This window comes from Pollicipes pollicipes, unplaced genomic scaffold (assembly GCF_011947565.3).
Source record: "Pollicipes pollicipes isolate AB1234 unplaced genomic scaffold, Ppol_2.1 Scaffold_4740;HRSCAF=5597_pilon_pilon_pilon, whole genome shotgun sequence".
Taxonomy (NCBI): Eukaryota; Metazoa; Arthropoda; class Thecostraca; order Pollicipedomorpha; family Pollicipedidae; genus Pollicipes; species Pollicipes pollicipes.
Window position 1 is genome coordinate 32,884,259 of NW_023596545.1, and position 18,681 is coordinate 32,902,939.

The 18,681-nt window shown below is 58.7% G+C and overlaps 3 protein-coding genes across 3 annotated transcripts in view; 1 reads left to right on the plus strand and 2 right to left on the minus strand.

Annotated features, from left to right (window-relative positions):
- LOC119098238 (uncharacterized) overlaps positions 1-131 on the plus strand; it is an 8,489-nt gene extending 8,358 nt beyond the window's left edge. Inside the window, exon 10 of the mRNA XM_037221163.1 lies at positions 124-131. Coding sequence (XP_037077058.1) covers positions 124-131 — 8 coding nt within the window. The remainder of the gene's footprint in view (positions 1-123) is intronic.
- On the minus strand, positions 128-4,829 carry LOC119098239 (uncharacterized). The gene is made up of 7 exons (XM_037221164.1): positions 4,695-4,829; positions 3,937-4,191; positions 3,312-3,515; positions 1,770-1,919; positions 1,146-1,435; positions 731-884; positions 128-340 (listed from the first exon to the last, which is right to left on the minus strand). Exons 1-7 carry the CDS (start codon positions 4,827-4,829, stop codon positions 128-130), a joined length of 1,401 nt encoding a protein of 466 aa, XP_037077059.1.
- Positions 4,830-6,210: 1,381 nt separating this feature from the next.
- LOC119098240 (uncharacterized) lies at positions 6,211-15,675 on the minus strand. Its single transcript, XM_037221166.1, has 13 exons — positions 15,654-15,675; positions 15,093-15,164; positions 14,425-14,589; positions 13,558-13,598; positions 13,420-13,517; positions 12,934-13,111; positions 12,510-12,546; positions 12,004-12,119; positions 10,439-10,613; positions 8,957-9,101; positions 7,664-7,863; positions 7,018-7,178; positions 6,211-6,528 (listed from the first exon to the last, which is right to left on the minus strand). Exons 1-13 carry the CDS (start codon positions 15,673-15,675, stop codon positions 6,211-6,213), a joined length of 1,728 nt encoding a protein of 575 aa, XP_037077061.1.
- Positions 15,676-18,681: the final 3,006 nt, after the last annotated feature.

Sequence of the window (18,681 nt, forward strand, 5' to 3'; positions counted from 1 at the left end):
GGGGAGAGAGAGAGGAGAGAGGGAGAGGAGAGAGAGAGAGAGGGAGAGACGGAGAGAGAGAGAGAGGAGAGAGAGAGAGAGAGACCCGGACCCAGAGACCCAGACACAGAGACCCGGACACAGAGACCTAGAGACAGAGATACAGAGAGACAGAGACACAGAGAGACAGAGACATACAGCGGTCTCCGGGCTGCTCCAGCGGCGGCAGCACCAGGTCGAACGGCCGGCGCCTGGTACCACCGGCCACGTCGGTGGGCTGGAACGAGGCGGAGTCGAGGGCGGCCGCCGGCAGCTCGTACTCTGTCTCCCAGCGCACCGTCACCCGCCAGTCAGTCGACACCTGGTCGGACGAGGACATGGCTCAGACACCGGCCAGGGATGAGAGCATACCTCAGACATCGATCGGAGGAGGAGAGCATGGCTCAGACATCGGCCGGGGAAGAGAGCATAGCTCAGACATCGACCGGGGGAGGAAAGCATAGCTCAGACACCGGCCGGGAGAAGAGAGCATAACTCAGACATCGGCCAGGTCTGGAGGGTACGCCCAGACACTTGTAGAGTGGCGGTGCCCGTGCGACGAAGATGGCCCGTGCGATTCACTCAGTGTGTTGTCATCCTACATATGTTCCGACGAAATCATTCAGTCCTGATAGTTGTCTGTGTGCCTTGAAGCTACCACCCCCCACTAAGATGCACACCCAAGTTGTTCAACTGAAAACGCAGTATGCACCTGAGCCGGAATGTAGATGGGCTCATATGGGCTAAAGAAGTCTTGGTTTCGGTTGATCCACAGCCTGGGCCGCCGCTGCCGCCCGACGAACACCTCTGTCGAGGCCTCGTCCACATCACTGTTCTTTTCCACGCGCAGGGTGAAGCGGTACCACCTGCAAAGGCATCGGAATATCACATTATATACAAAAAAACTTTATAGCGTTACAATAATGAACGGAAACACACTTTCTGCATGCTTTTGTTTCAAACACCGGGCGGCGTTTAAAACATTCGAGCCATCACGCAATGTTTGGTTTGTGCTCGTGCGGCAGCCACAGAGAGTACAGAAGCTGAACGAGTCGCCAGAAGAGGGCGCATCCTGCCTGCCGCTGCCATCCGCCGGCGTCTCGGGCTACGTATCGCGTGTCCCTCACGTGTCGGCGCCGAGCAGGTCTGCCGGCACACGCAGAGTCGGCTGGCTGACGGCCTCCTGGCCCAGGTGCTGCTCCAGGCGGCGCAGCGCCCCGGGTTTGCCGACGAAGCAGCCGCCGCCGCCGTCGGCCAGCTGGCAGCTCCATGTAAAGGCGAGCGAGCCGGGGCGCCTGTCCAGGTCAGCCGAACGCGAGCCGTCCAGGAAGACCGGCTGGCCGGCGGACACTGAGCGTCGTTCGGCCGGCAGCCGGGCGCGCACGCCGCCACCTACCGGCCGCAGACGCAGCGAGCCCTGCAAGGAGAGAGGGTCGAGGCGTCAGGACAGTCAGCAGGCTGCTGCCGCTCCTCGGTGGACCGCTGAACTTTCTTCATGGAGCATACAGCACAGCCATAACGACTGCGAAAATTTTTGGAGGTTTATGGATTGTCAATCAGTGATCCCAGCAGGTGTAATTATAACACCGGCAATCCAACGTAATTCATGTACAGCCACGGTGTAAGTGATCCGTGCAATAACAGAAGGGAACATCGCCGCGGCTACCAAAGTGAACATTATTTAACGGCTAAGAGGAGATCCTCAGGCTCTGAGAGACGGCCACCGATCAGCTGGCGGGCTTCCGACTGACCGTGCCCACATCTCCGGTATCCATCGAGGTAACCACGCAGGTGAGGACGAACTCGGACTGCCAGACCAGCTGAGCCGTGTCCAGCCGCAGGGTGGCGCTGTCCAGGCCCTCCAGAGCCGAGGCCGGCATCCCAGGCAGGCGCCAGGCGTACTGGGGCAGCAGGCACACGCTCAGAGCGAGAAACGAAGGGATCCGAACGTACTAGGGCTGCAGGCACACGCCGAGGGTAAAACACGACGGGGTAGAGCGTACTGGGGCAGCAAGCACACGCTCAGAGAGGGAAACGAGGGGATCCGGACGCACTAGGGCAGCAGGCACACGCCGAGAGTAAGAAACGACGGGGTCGAGCGTACTGGGGCAGCAGGCACACGCTCAGCGTCAAAAACGACTGGATCCAGGCGTTCTGGGGCAGCAGACACACACTGAGAGTCGGAAACGGTGGAACCTGGGCGTGCTGGGGTAGAATGGCACACGCTGAGTGAGAAACGTTGCAGACGATCCAGCTAGGCTCAGGCGGCGTACCGCGGCAAAAGCCCACACGATAAATAATAAGCACGACACGGGCATCCTAGCGTGGCGGGGCAGACGCACACACACGCACACACACACACACACACACACACACACACACACACACCACACACACACACACACACACACCACACACACACACACACACACACACACACACACACACACACACACACACACACACACACACACACACACACACACACACACACACACACACACATACACACACACACATACACACACACACACACACACACACACACACACATACACACACACATACACACACACACACACACACACACACACACACACACACCACACACACACCACACACACACACACACACACACACACATCGGGTATTAGGAGGAACATGGGTGTTGCCATTCCCGGCCGGCGTCACGTATTCTGGGACAGGCGGCCGCCGGACCGGGCACAGCCTGTCGACGCGCAGACGGAAATGGCTGGTTGTGCGGTGAAGTCGAGTGGAAATGACCGCATGTCATATCAGGTCACTTGCTGATAAAAAAACAAATGCTGTGCTGCTAGGCTTAGAGAGCAAATGTCTAGGTATACGATTATATAAGCAAACAAATTTGACAAAACCCATAACGGCTGGATGACGCATTATAGCGGTTTTTTATCTCTTATACTTATCGACCAGCAGTATCATGACACAACAAATTCCGCGCACCATAAGCGCCTTAGTTTTGCACACCCCACGGGAGCGTCAGCTTAGCTTCATCACATTATCAGCGTCCCCGTGTCAGCCCGCCGGCCAGAGACCCCACCATCGGTGCGAGCGGTCGGCGCCCGCCATCGGCTTAGCTTCATCACATTATCAGCTTCCCCGTGTCAGCCAGCCGTCCAGAGACCCCACCAGCGGTGCGGGCGGCCGGCGCTCGCCATCGGCTTAGCTTCATCACATTATCAGCGTCCCCGCGTCAGCCAGCCGTCCAGAGACCCCACCAGCGGCCCGAGCGGCCGGCGCTCGCCGTCGCCCACCTTGAAGCCGCGCTGCTCGCCGCCGCAGAGGACGGCCGTCGCTCGGTAGGTGTAGAGGCCGCCGGCGGCGATGCGGTCAGGGCCGACCACGGCCACCGAGAGGCCCGAGCTGACCACGCGGAACGCGCGGAACAGGCTGCGCGAGCCGCCTGCCCACGTCTGCGCCTTCGCAAACACCTGGTAGTTGAAGTCGTCGGCGATGAGCTGTGGCGACGGGGCAGCGCAGGCTGTGAGTGCGTTGTTTGCTGGGCCGTGGCGTTCGTGATCGCGTTGTTACCACGAACAACACTGGTGTTCAGCATGGCCAATGATGGCATGCACAGGGTCAAAGGGTTAAATGTGAGCAGATGTCATATAGTATGGACTTCGGTAGAGCTTATTATCTACATGGGCTGTTATCTTACCAAATGTACCAAACATACTTTCATTTTTCTATCAACATTATGCTATTTCTATCGCTTCTATAGGAGCAACAAGTTTATATATATATATATATATATATATATATATATATATATATATATATATACGCTGCCACCAGCTGCCACCACACACTCGAAGACAGGGAAGCAGCTGGCTGCAGCGGGCATCCGGCTGTACGGCTACACGCACGCGCGCCTCTGACCGGTGACGTGTTGATGGTGTAGACGGACACGGCTCCCGTCCCGTACGTCGCATCGCGTTCCATGACCTCGTTGATGCCCTGCCAGACTTCCAGCGTGGTGCGCTGCGTCAGCGTGGTGTCCGCCTCCAGCGTCACGTTCCACGTGTAGGTGAGCGCCCGGCCGAGGCCCTCCAGCGTCAGCGCCCGGTAGGTGGCGCGTGAGTCGGCCGCCGAGCACACCACCGACGGTCCGACCAGCGAGAACTCTGGGGGTACCTGCGGAGGGGAGGCGGCCTGAGCTGACCGGCCCCGGGCTCAGGCGCAGGGTACGCCACCGGCTGCCTGGTGGGTCACGACAGCGGTCGTACCCGCGGCAGGGAGTGACCTGGCCTGACCTACCCCACCTCAGGGCGCACCACCGACAGCCCTCCGGCAACGTCTGTCGCAGCATTACTTAAATGGCACAGCCATGCTCGCTACACCCCTCTCCCTACATCGCCGCCACTGTGGTGAGAACGTGCAGAACATGCTGTCCCGGTAAGCACCCCGATGCCCTATAACAGCGTAACAACAGGCAATGTCATTCCCTTACGGTGCAGATCTTTAATCCTGCGGTGGAGACCAAACATCTACCTCGCACGACATGACGCCGACTACCGCGCGCTTCGCCCTGACTGAGATCACTGCTCCCAATAACGGGGTTGAAATTCATTTGTTGCTGCTTCGTTGTCCGGCCGCTTCGATGCCCGTCCGCGACCGAGCCTACGCCGCATTCGTACCGCCATGGCCTCGGCGAAGCTGACGCTGACAGAGCCGGTGGCGCGGCCCGCCAGCGGCCCGCTGCCAACGCCGCGGCTGACAATGGCGCTGCCCCCGGCCAGCGTCAGGGTCAGCGGCCCGCTGGGCGGCGCCATCTTGTCGCCGGGCCGGATCAGCAGCTGACTGCCGCGCACCTGGCAGGCTGTGGGCCAGGGCGCACACAGCTCACGGCGGGCATGAATGGCGGTGGAACCCCCATGAGCGGTATGGCAGGGCCTGGGTACAGATGCGTTCAATGGCAGCTGGGTCGTTTCGCAAGTTGGGTGATCGAAAGACAAACTTGATCCGAACTCGGATATACCTAGCATATCCACCTGTTGCCTTCTTAGAATATCTTCTTTACGCCAAAGGGAACCCATAGAGGCGATATCACTGGCCGACGAGCTCAGCGTCAGCGTTGACTGAGCGCGAACGAGACGTCTCCTGCTGCAGGGCCGCGGGAGACGTCGCGGGCGCCCAGCCGCCACTCACCGGCGTCGCCGAGCTGCTGCAGGCTGTCCGCGTCCAGCAGCTGCTCGCAGCTCTGCTCAGAGGTCACGGGCCGGTCAAACTCAACGCTGATGTGGCGGTACGGAGCCGTGAAGCCGGCGCTCACTATGCGCGGCGCGGTCGACACCATGTCCAGGTGGATCGGCGCGCACGTCTCCCCGCACCTGCCGAGCGGCCCGGGTCAGCTGACGCTCGGATTACCTGGGGATTGGCATAAGTAGCCAGCAGCATGACAGGTCCACTGGTGAGGAATGCACCAGCCTGCTTAACAGGGATCGTGGCCACAGTCGGGTTAATACCTTATTTAGGCTGGCTGAACCGAATGGTTCAGACACGCCATCCAATTTCAGTGGGTCTTAACGACAGACCTAATACAAAGGCACGGGTATACCTCACGCTGCAATTCAAAGACATCACCATGTACATAGCTCGTTGCTTCAGCCCAGCAGCCGTCATGCCTCATCGCCTGAGTCCTGGGCTGACCCCTGACTGGACACGACACTGACCCCTGCTTGAGCAGCGCCTGCACGCCGGCCTCGTCGTAGGCGACGACGGCGCGGTAGCGGCCGGCAACCGGCAGTCGCGGCAGCCAGGCCTGCAGTGAACCGGCGCCGCCCTTGCGGCTGGTGCCGGCGGCCGGCTTCCGCAGCAGCACGGCAGTGTACGACGGCCGCACGCCGGCCGGCGACAGCAGGCCCAGCAGCACCGGCGCCCCGGCCGTCGGCGTCGTCGACAGCGTCACGCTCACCTGTGGAGGGGTCCAGCTGTAGCCGACTGATGTGTAAATCTTTGAGGGCGCTTCGACTGCGCTAGTCATTTAGGGCAGAGCTGCACACGGCGCGCACCCCATCCAAGGAGGGCAAGAGGGGCGGGAACGCGGCGCAGACGAGACGGGAGCAGGCACAACTCCGAAGAAGGGCCGACCGGTGCGGCAGCGTTGGAAGTAAGCGCCGTTGCGGGCCGGATTTACACCAGGAAAACAGCCAACTAACAAGCGACAGTCAGACAGGCGAAGTCAGTCAGACGACCCCACACGCGGCGCGTCCGTCGGCACGGGCCCAGCGCCCAGCCGGAGTGACATACCATGTTCTCCTCCCCCAGCGTGCCCTCGGGCGGCTCCAAGGAGGCGATGCCCAGACTGCTGCTGTTCACCAGCATGAAACTGTCGGCCGAAGTCATGTCGCCGCAGCCGAAGTCGTACGAGCCGAGCGGCAGGTCGGCCGGCAAGTTCGCGCCGACGGCCCACTTCCTGCGCCTCGTGCCGGCCGCCGTGATGATCAGCGTCTCGTGCGGGAAGGTGGAGACCTGCAGGTGGGGCGTGCGATGTCCTCATCGGGCGGCATGGAGAAGAGTTGAGCACAGTAACAGCGGGCTGATGCGGGAGTGTGAACGAGCACGGAGAGAGTCTCTGCTGATATCAGCATCAACCACGCTGCCCCGCGCTGACAAACCGCTCATAAATAGCAGTCTCTCTCCGTCCCACTGAACAATTGTACCTTAAGCGCCCTGCCACATGAAATGTGGAATGACTGTGTGAGATGTAAAATGTGAAATTATACGAAGCCTCCGGGACAGCTGATCCATTACGCATGAGACTTTCATATGCTGCTCTCATTCCGTAGAATCCAGGCGGGTGGCTGAGCACGTTGAACCCATTCCATTAGACGCAGCCGATCAGTTTGGTTTCGTGTCTCGCTGACGGTAAACGCCATGTCTGAGTGTGCACACGGTCACTGGCATGGGTCACAGACCCTTGACCGACGCAGCAAGCCGCGGCGCACAGTCCCCACTCACGTCCGTCTTCTCGCCGCCGGCGTTCTGCACGAAACAGCTGACCAGCGTGGGGTCCCAGGGTTTCGTCTGGTTGCGCAGCGGCAGGGCGACGGTGGCGGGCTCGTTGGTTCCCAGTCGTGCCACGTCCACCACCGCAGGCGGCCGACCGAACCGCTTGCAGGCTGCGGCAGTCGGGGCGGTGTGAAGTGCTAGGATGCGTCACGCAGGGATGGGCCAGAGGGATCACATAGTCGAGAAGACCTCTCCGGGCTTGCTGATGGAGAAATGGCCGAGTTTAATGTTATCTGGCGAATGATCTAGGGTCATACAGCTGGCAGAGCCCCATAGGTGATCACTTAACAATGCCATTAAGTTATCATCCGATTGTATCACCTACAAGGAGTTAGTTTAGGTGTGGAGACCAAGCCGCCTGAGTGTACAAATATGCATTCACCAGAGTTAAAGCATGCCACCGAAGTGAAAAAATCCATAATATTCGAGCCAATCTGAGTGCTGCACGCGCTGAGCTGAACACAACGAAAACGCCAGATGGCGCGACATAACCTCCCGCTCCCTGGCCCCTGCCCAGACGCCCATGCACGGGCCACGCGCCGACGCTCCGGCGCCCGCCCGGCTCCGCGCGCCGCGCGCGGTCGGCCCCACTCACCACCCCAGTTGGCGGCGGCTGGGTGGCGACACTGGCCGCAGCGGTCGAGCCGGCGCGGGCTGGACAGCTCGCCGTCGCACGCCTCCTCCGGGCAGGCAACCAGCGGCTGCGCCTCGCCGCTGGTCGCCGAGCAGCGGCCGCACGAGTCGCGGCCGTGCGTGGCCGTCAGGCCCGTGGTGCCCAGCACGCAGTGGCCGCACCTGAGCGCCGACGCGGCGGCGTCAGAGCACGCGGGAGACGTACGCCGTGGCGGTGGCGGACGCGGGAGCAGAGGGACGGTATGACAGTGTCGGAGGCGAGGAGCGGAAGGAAGCGATGGCGGCGTCAGAGACGGGAACAGAAGGACGCGATGACAGTGTCAGAGACTGGGACAGAGGGACACCACGGCGGCGTCAGAGACGGGAACAGAAGGACACGATGACAGTGTCAGAGACTGGGACAGAGGGACACCACGGCGGCGTCAGAGACGGGAACATAGGGACGGCATGGTGGCGTCAGAGACGGGAACAGAGTGACGGCATTGCAAAGCCAGAAACAGGGAACAGAGGGGAGCCATGGTGGCGCCAGAAACGAGAACAGAAGAACGCCATGGCGGCGTCAGGGATAGAGACAGCGGGACGCCATGGCAGTGTCAGAGATGGAACAGGAAGGCAGCATCGGAGACAACACGGGACAGCACGGTACGGAATTATGCTGGTATGGAGTGACCGCACGCTGAAGGGCTGACCCTAGCAATGCTGAGCGAATGTGAAGTGTGAGTGGCCGGGAAAGTCGTTTTGACACCTCATGATGCGATACTTAAGGCCGATGCTACACGCTGAGCACATCTTCTAGCAGATCTGGCTGAAGCTCAGCAAAAAACAGCAAAAAAAAAACAACAAAGCGATCCACCGATACCCCGGAATGGGCAAACAGTCCGCAATAACCCTGCACGTTACGCCACCACGATCACGCACACACACGCACGCACACACACACACACACACACACACACACACACACACACACACACACACACACACATACACACGCGCGCACACACACACACACACACACACACACACACACACACACACACACACACACACACACACACACACACACACACACACACACACACACACACACACACACACACACACACACACACACACACACACACACACACACACACACATCACGCATGTACGGTTGCGTAGCTGCGCCCAGCAGTGCCGCTGGGCGTCGCGGCGCGCCCCACCCCTCGCTCACGGGTTGTAGTAGGCGCCGGAGCCGCTGACGCTGTCGCAAGGCGCCACAGCGGCCGGCTCCTTCAGGGCGCACACCTCTGCGTCCTGGATGCGCACAAGTTCGCTTTCCATGCACTGGTGGGCGCAGTCCCGCTCCGGCTCCAAACCAGTGGCGCCGCCTACGCACCGCTCGCAGTCTGTGAACGCAGCTGGCGGGGCGGGGGAGAGCAGACGTCAGTCGGCGACTGAGGTAGTGGCCGACTGCAGCTAGGATGGGAACGCAAAGCGCGCCATTTGTAATGGTCCCAGTTTGAGTTGGTGTGGCATACCCCGAACTGAGATAGTGGATATATAGAATTTAGTGACTGGGAGCTTGACTAGTGGACAACCTCGCGCTGCCATCGTGTGCCTGAGGGCTTTCGCAGCCTAAACCTTCCACTGTCCATGAGCTTAGATGGGGTTATTGAATATCGAGGCAAAGATTAGCTAAATGACCACCTGCAGACCAACTCGATGAATTGTGTATGTCCGCAGGCATGCCGTATGAGATTTCGCACTGAATCGTAATTCGAACGGCAGCGACATTTCAAACTAATCCGGGAAAATAAAATGCATGGGTGCATGGCAACATCACTACAATCTAGTCGGCGAGCGTCGGTACGCCACACAACTCGACGAGAAAGGACGCGAGCGCCACATTCACGTCAGACAGCCATAAACACGTCCATCGACCGACGCCTTCGGCGTCTCGGCGCACACGGCGGCATGCGGCGAAGGATCGATGCTGCCCGGGTGTAAGGAGTTAATGGCGACGGACACGCGACGGCCCGACACCAAAGGCAGTCTCGCGGTCACTGACGGCTGCCAACAGCGGCCCGGACGCGGCAGTGGGGAGCCGCGAGTGGCGTGGGACGTCTGAATTGTGACGCGATGGTGGTTACAGCCGTTACTGACCGCGCCTTCTGGGGGCACCAAGCAGCCTACTGATGGCACACACGGCCCAAGCTGTCCATTTAAGGTGTGCTTACGGCGCAGTTTGAATCCAAAGAGTAGATGCGTGCACGCACTGGGGCCTCCAGTTCCTCCCCTCGACACATGTACTGCGTGTGTCAGTAGGTGCATGAATACACGTTAGCCATAAAAAATTAGAGGTAGACCGGTAAAACCAAACAAACTGAGAGCGTGTCACTTTATCTTAGTCATGCAAGGAATTTTGCGCGCCTGTGACGTGCTGCCCCGAGTTTTCAGTAAATGCCCTCAGTTGTATCTCCCACCTATTGCGAATTTGTGCGTGCGCCCTTGTCCAAGAGCATCGAGGTGTACTCTCCACACATGAAGTCCCTTCCGGTGCATTTTTCCATCGTCCTGTACAATTCATCGCGACATTGGTCGGCCTCGCAGGCCAGCTGCATACCATCCAATCGCACACCATCTGCCTCGCAAGCTGTCCCTGAATTACCCACCAACTGCAGCTCGCTAACAATTAACAATCCGCCGCTTTTGAGGCGGTCCTGCTTCGGCGTGGCGCCGCCGCCGGCCCACTCACTGCCGTTGACGTCCTGGTTACAGTCGATGCAGGACTCGCCGGTGCCGCCGCAGCGGCCGCAAAGGTCCCAGGAAGCGGCGTACTCGGCGCTCAGCACGGGCAGGTCGGTGCAGTCGGAGCGGAGCACCAGCACGCGCAGCTGGGCCTCGCTCAGGCTGGAGGAGCCGCCGCACATCTGCCGGTAGCATCCATCGTCAATGACACACCCCAGGCTGGGAGCCATAGCAGGTCTGATGGTAGCATCCACCGTCAAGAACACACACCTCAGGCTGGGAGCCACAGTAGGTCTGATGGTACCATCCACCGTCAATAACACACGTTAGGCTGGGAGCCATAGCAGGTCTGATGGTAACATCCACCGTCAATAACACACGTCAGGCTGGGAGCCATAGCAGGTCTGATGGTAACATCCACCGTCAATAACACACGTCAGGCTGGGAGCCATAGCAGGTCTGATGGTAACACACACCGTCAAGTACACACACCTCGAGCTGGGAGTCATAGTATGTCTGATGGTAACATCCACCGTCAATAACACACGTCAGGCTGGGAGCCATAGCAGGTCTGATGGTAACATCCACCGTCAATAACACACGTCAGGCTGGGAGCCATAGCAGGTCTGATGGTAACACACACCGTCAAGTACACACACCTCGAGCTGGGAGTCATAGTATGTCTGATGGTGACATCCACCGTCAATAACACACGTCAGGCTGGGAGCCATAGCAGGTCTGATGGTAACACACACCGTCACGTACACACACCTCGAGCTGGGAGTCATAGTATGTCTGATGGTAACATCCACCGTCAATAACACACGTCAGGCTGGGAGCCATAGCAGGTCTGATGGTAACACACACCGTCACGTACACACACCTCGAGCTGGGAGTCATAGCAGGTCTGATGGTAACATCCACCGTCAATAACACACGTCAGGCTGGGAGCCATAGCAGGTCTGATGGTAACATCCACCGTCAATAACACACGTCAGGCTGGGAGCCATAGCAGGTCTGATGGTAACACACACCGTCAAGTACACACACCTCGAGCTGGGAGTCATAGTATGTCTGATGGTGACATCCACCGTCAATAACACACGTCAGGCTGGGAGCCATAGCAGGTCTGATGGTAACACACACCGTCACGTACACACACCTCGAGCTGGGAGTCATAGTATGTCTGATGGTAACATCCACCGTCAATAACACACGTCAGGCTGGGAGCCATAGCAGGTCTGATGGTAACACACACCGTCACGTACACACACCTCGAGCTGGGAGTCATAGCAGGTCTGATGGTAACATCCACCGTCAATAACACACGTCAGGCTGGGAGCCATAGCAGGTCTGATGGTAACATCCACCGTCAATAACACACGTCAGGCTGGGAGCCATAGCAGGTCTGATGGTAACGCACACCGTCACGTACACACACCTCGAGCTGGGAGCCATAGCAGGTCTGATGGTACCATCCACCTTCAATAACACACGTCAGGCTGGGAGCCATAGTAGGCCTGATGGTAACACCCACCGTCACGTTCACACGCCTCAGGCTGGGAAGCTCACCGGTTGACAGCCAGGTACGGTGAGCAGCTCCGGGGAAGCTGTCTGGTCCCAGGCGGCCAGCACCAGGCCGGCGCCCTCCTCCGCCTCCCGCTCGGACCACGCTTGGCTAGCGTTCTCTGCGGTGAACCGGAGCCGGTCGCCGGGCGCCAGGTAGAGCGGCGTCACGGACACGCCCTGCCCCGGCTCGACTCCCGTGCCGTTCGCCGCACAGCCCGCGCCCCCGGCGAGCCGGCGCGCCAGCTCGGCCATGGCGGCATCGGCCGGCATTCGGCCGCAGTCCGGCGGCGGCCGCTCGAGCGCGGCCGTCATCTCCAGCGCGCTCCACTGGTCGGCGCCGGCCGGTGCCCACTCCCAGCGGCCGAGCGGCGGGCCGACGGCGCGCAGCACGGCCGCGCCCGTCGCCCGGCCGTCTGGGTCGGCGAACGCGCCGCCCACCAGCTGCGCCGCCGTTACCGTCAGCGAGCTGGCGCCGAGCGGCAGCAGCAGCGGCGCCGGCGGCGGCGTGCCGGCCCGCAGCAGTGGGGCGTCGTTCGCCTCGCGCACCTGGTGACACAGCCGCCCGCCAGCCGGCGTCAGCGCCGCGCCGGGTGGGCGCGGGGGACGCGGTGCGTCACCGCTAGAGTACCCGGCGGTATGAGCAGATTATCTCATGTACAGACGCGAGAGCGTTTCATCAGGTTGGATTCCTTCGTTATTTGGTATGAAGCAATTGCAACAAATGCCCAAATCTGAATGCACCTAAAATTACTGAATGCACCTTTCGCACCATAGGTCTGTCAGTCAGATCACACAAGATGGTGTAAGATGCGCAAGCAAAACAAATATTTTGTATGTGATAACTTGATGTGGGCAAACGTGTCCTATTTCCCAGAAGAGAGGCGTACTCTTCCGTGAGCTACCTCGACTCAACCAACACGGGCGCGCACTTACCATCAGAAGAACCTCCGCCTCCGTTTTGCTCCCCGCCAGGTTAACCTCAAATATGAATCGCACCAGACCTTGGAAGTTGGGTTTGGGTATGAACATGACCTGAGGTTGTTCAGGTGACTCGGGGTCAAGTGGCAATTGTAGCTCCAGTGGAGTAAGCTCCAAGGAGTGTTCTTCCCAGCTGAAAAATACAGGAGGAACGCAACCGTCGTATCAAGAAAATCATAGTTTATTACAGTCAAAACATGAACATACGTAAGACCCGTAACGCCTGTAGGGCAACAATAACCTTTATACAATTGACAGTTGTTAATAACGGTTAATAGCAGTTGACACGCCCTTAAACATTAACAACAACTCTACGCAACCAGCTTGTATGGCGGTGAAAACAGTACTTCCTCGCCATGCCAGAGGCAACAGTGACTTAGACACCAACCCAGAAGACCAAACACAGCGTGCGCTCCTCCCGCTTCCGAGCGGCGCACTCACCTGTCCTCGTCGCCGGTGTACGAGAAGAGCGTCTGGCCTGGCACCTCAGAGCGGCGCTGAATCTCTCCGGCGTACCGCACCCGTACCGGTACCGTCGGCTGGTACAGCGAGCGCAGCTGCTGGTACCCCGAGCGCGGCGCGGTCCAGCGCCGGCGACTGCAGCTGCCAGCTCAGCTCCTCTGCGTGGGAGGGTCAGCGGTCACTGGGCGCCTGACCCGGTCAGCAGAAGAGAGGCGTACTCTTCGCTCTTCCAGGCGTACCAGTGGAGTGAGTGGCCGTACTAAATGGGTAGCGGGTTGGGTACAGATTCTGGGAAACTTACAGATAATTTGGCTGTCCATGCTCTTTCATCAGCAGGTGCTCTGCGCCACCCCGGTGCCCCCCCCCCCCCTTGCTAAGGCTCTAGCAGCGTCCCTAACGCCGGAAAAAATTAAACGGGCGGGAGACGGGTTGGTACAACTGGCAAAGACTGGGTAGCGAGCGGGCTGTGGTCATAGCCTTATGGGTAAAGGCGGACTCGGGAAATGAGATCGCACACGTGAAGGAAGGAAGTGAGAGTCGTGGCATAATGCGCAGACAAGCATCGCATCACGCGTCTCAAGCCGCATCGGACCGGCGCCGGACGACGGCACGACACCGGGCGGCACAGGGCAAGGGGGCAGCCGGGCCTGGCGCTGGGTGGCACGGCACACGTCGGGTGGCACATCTGTGCCAGGGTGCGCGTCACATTTCGCAGCGCGGAGGCGATACTGCGACAGCCATGCCATGTTGGGCGATGTCAAGCGTACTGTGCATACATTCTGGAAGTCAAGCATGCATGTTGGATGATGATGCTACTAGCTATCTATTACCACGTGTAATAATGCACCATGCAGGTAGCACCGATAGCATGGCACGCGCCGCGCTCCGACAGGCGTCGCCATGACGCGTAATACACTGTGTAAGACAACACTGCAGACATCAATGTGCCGGGACGGGGTCTGCGGCCGGCCGAGCAGGACTGACCGAGGTCGGCGGCCGAGGCGGCGCGGCCCACGGAGACGAGCTCTGAGATGAGCAGCGTGCCCGGCTCGTCCTCGGCGAGGGTCAACTCCGAGGTGTTGATGCTGACCAGCCCGGCCCGGGGCAGCACGTACTGCAGCACCGTGTACTGCAGGCTCGTCTCCTTGTCTGCGGTCGGTGGTGCACAGCGGGGGTGAGCGATAGGGGGACTATGTCAATGGGCACGCAAGCGCGTCTCCTCGTCTGTGGGGAGCAGTACACAGCGGGGTGAGCGGTGGGAGGGGCCACCTCACTGTGCACCACAGTCATTAAATTTTCTGGGGACAGACAGTTATGGCTGGTGAAATTCGGAAGGCACGCAAAAGGACATCATCAACAGCATGCTCTTAACTGAAGCAGGATCAGTGCGAAGAGTCTCTCCTGGCCAAGCAAGTTAGACGGAATAGTAACCAGGTAATGGACCTAAGCATGCGGAGTACGGCGTTTTGGCTGGCAAGGTCATTTTGCGTCCAATAAGCGGAACAGTGGATCAAAATCCCTGCACCTCAGTGAATTCACCAACGGCAAGGACAGTTCGAGACCTGTTCCAAGGGAAGTGGTTCTCCACACCAAGACAGCAGGTGGTTCTGCAGCCCCCAAACTACGCCTCTCGACGTCGTCCAGGCACCCACCGACGTCCTGGCTGAGGTTCAGCTGGCGCAAGCCGAAGCCAGTATCGGCCGGCTGGAACTGCACGAAACTGGCTGAAGCGCAAGCGGCTGCCGACGGTGAGTGGGCTGAAGGTGCCGTCGGCCGCGTCAGCTGCCTCCCAGCCCTCGTCGGCCGTCTCCACCAGGAAGCTGGGCGCGTTACCGGTCAGTAGAAGAGTCTGCCGGGTGGGCGGGGCGCGCCTTCAGCGCGGTGGTGAGCCCGGCCGCGGCGCGAGGGTGCGCCAGTGCCAGGTGTGGCGGGACTAAGCACCGAGCAGGAGCGCCGGGTCGGCGGGCTCTGTGCCGAGCCGAGGGCTGGCTGTGAGGCGCGCTCAATTGGCTTCAGAATGTCAGTCCCGCTCCTGGCCGGTGAGCCAGTGCGCGACACGCTGGCAGGTGCAGTAGGGAGGCCAAGCGTACTGGTGAGTGCGCTAGAGTTAACGATTACACCACTGAGTGTGATTGTACACTCAGTGTACAAGCACAATATGGTACAATATGGTTAAAATGCGCATAACAGCGAACAGCAAACGGGTGTCGCACAGAAGACCACCGCGTTTATCATCTTTTGCTGGTGAGTGCAATAACAAATGTGTGCATTGCTGAGTGACAGGCCGTGAACGGTTGGGTCGGTGGGTGAAATGCAGCAAAAGCACCGGCCAGCAAAACGCGGACGGGATGTGTTGATGAGGAAGAGCACGGTGACGGGACGCTGAGTCGGCTGGCGTGGTGAACGAGTGCGCCGATGGTCAGGGGTGTGTCCTGACCTCCGCCGCGGCTGACTGGACGATGGAGTTGAGTGAGACGGGCCGGCGGCAGTTCGCTTGACCCCTGGACGACCGGCTCAGGCAGGGTCCATGCCAGACCTGTGTCCAACGGGTCTGCGCAGACCACACGCCGGTCAGTAACATACCGCACCGGCTCAGGTAGGGTCCACACCAGACCTGTGTCCCGACGGGTCTGAGCAGACCACACGCCGGTCAGTAACATACCGCACCGGCTCAGGTAGGGTCCACACCAGACCCGTGTCCGACGGGTCTGCACAGACCACACGCCGGTCAGTAACACACTCCGCCGGCCTCTGGCAGGGGGTCCCACACCAGACCCGTATCCGACGGGTCTGCACAGACCACACGCCGGTCAGTAGCACACTCCACCGGCTCTGGCAGGGTTCACACCACACCCGTATCCGACGGGTCTGCACAGACCACACGCCGGTCAGTTGTCTGCATTCCAGATAAGGCCAGGGTGGCATACTGATCACCAGTGTGTGCCTTGCACCAGCCCACACGGCTAGCCAGTGTATCATCGGCTTTTCGCCAAGGCACTCCCACACGGTACACTGCCATACCAGGCCAATCTGCTTCAAAAAGCTCTACCAACACATCTGGATAAGCCCAAAGTGTTGCACGGCAACCCAACACACCTCTGCTGACCTCGCCGAGGTCAGCCAACGGCGCAGTGCCTCAACCAGGCTTGACATTTGCACTTTCCCTGACGTTAACCAACAGCAGCCAGTAAATTTGCAATGCCCGAGTGTCGGTGAATCAATAGATTCCCCGCGGATTCTCATTAAGTTAGCAAACATCGCCGGTTAAAAGAAATATGACACATGGTGACATCACGCATACCTCCACGGGTTTCCAGTTCACATTATTTTGGGTAGACTACTACCCCCCCACTTCCGTCACCCGTCGCCTGCCGCCCGCCATCCGTCATCTCCACCCAAATGCGCAATTTGCCCCGCCCAACAGTGAGCTCAGCATTACAATCGTTGCAACGGTCGTAGTAACAATCGACCTGCTTTGCGCGTGCCATTCACACGAAAGGTGCTTCATTTGTCGCACGTTCGAAGCACAAGCGAGGTGGAGAGTCACATGTCCGTTTCAGAGGGCAGCAGCTTGGCTTGGAACGGGGGCCGCAAGAAGTGCGGCAGGCTCGTATTGTGAGCTGGGGAGAAATGCATTTTCAAACAGGAAACCATAAACCTTATGGTGGATTTGGGGAAAAGTTGGGGGAACGATTTCTGAAACGATCGGGCAAGGTAGTGTTGATGTTTTGGTTTTACATTAACTGAAATGCATATGCATTGTCGATTTAAAACTTCGGTGCGCCTAGAACCTGCGTCTGAACGGGTTGTGTTAGCTACACATACTGTGGGACATTCTATTCTTGTGAATACGTTTGCAAACGGACCACACAAATTTTTTGAACATATTACAGTGAACGATGTCCACATTTTGCTTTCCAGAATTTTATATTATATTATATATATATATATATAATTATATAATATATATGTGTGTGTGGTGTGTTGGGGTGTGTGTGTGTGTGTGTGTGTGTGGTGTGTGTGTGTGTGTGTGTGTGTGTGTGTGTGTGGTGTGTGTGTGTGTGTGTGTGTGTGTGTGTGTGTGTGTGTGGTTGTGTGTGTGTGTGTGTTGTGTGGTGTGTGTGTGTGTGTGTGTGTGTGTGTGTGTGTGTGGTGTGTGTGTGTGTGTGTGTGTGTGTGTGTGTGTGTGTGTGTGTGGTGTGTGTGTGTGTGGTGTGTGTGTGTGTGTGTGTGTGTGTGTGTGTGTGTGTGTGTGTGTGTGTGTGTGTGTGTGTGTGTGTGTGTGTGTGTGTGTGTGTGTGTGTGTGTGTGTGTGTGTGTGTGTGTGTGTGTGTGTGTGTGTGGTGTGTGTGTGTGTGTGTGTGTGTGTGGGTGTGTGTGTGTGTGTGTGTGTGTGTGTGTGTGTGTGTGTGTGAGTATATATGCATGTATTCATAAATATATGTATATGACCCATATATGCATATACATAATATATATATAGATAGATAACCAGAACATCAACGGACGAAATCCGATAATTTTTTGGACCCGTTTCCTTATGGCGACTCACAACTCTGCCCATTGTGAGAAATCGACAACCGTTCATACAACTGGGCGAAGAGGCCGATAGGCCCGATGGCAGTATGGATTCGATGTCGCGGATAAAACATTTTCCTTTGCACGCAATCATCTCATGCTGAACGGCATGAATTTTCGAAAACTACCTGCGCTTCGGGTGTTCTTTCGACGTTGGTGTTGTACCAAGATCTAACGTGGAAGCAATCACCGACAGCTTTGTGCTCGTATAGTGCCCCCGAAACGACACGTCCTCAAACAGCAATATAGCACGTGACTGGGCGGCATTCCTTCGAACAGCCCCGGCACGAGACGGCTGACCCACGTGACCACGGGGCCGTGTGATGCTCACCCTGACAGGCACGGTAGGTCACGCACGTCTCCTGGCCGGAGCAGACCACGTGACTGGGCGGGCAGACGACGCCGCAGGCGTCGGCGGGCGACTGGCAGCGGTCGGTGATGACGCAGAAGCTGAAGCACAGCCACCGCGGACCGTCAGTCGGCAGCGACAATCGGTGCAGGGGGGGGGGGGGGGGGGTGCTAGGAGTATTGGTCCGGGGTCAGAAAGAAGTGGATTGGTAGGGGGACTTTGAGGCTCGTGCTAGTGGTTTTGGTCCGGGACGTGGAAGAAGTGGATCGGTCGGGGGGGGGGGGGGGGAAGGGGATTATGAGGCTCGTGCTATT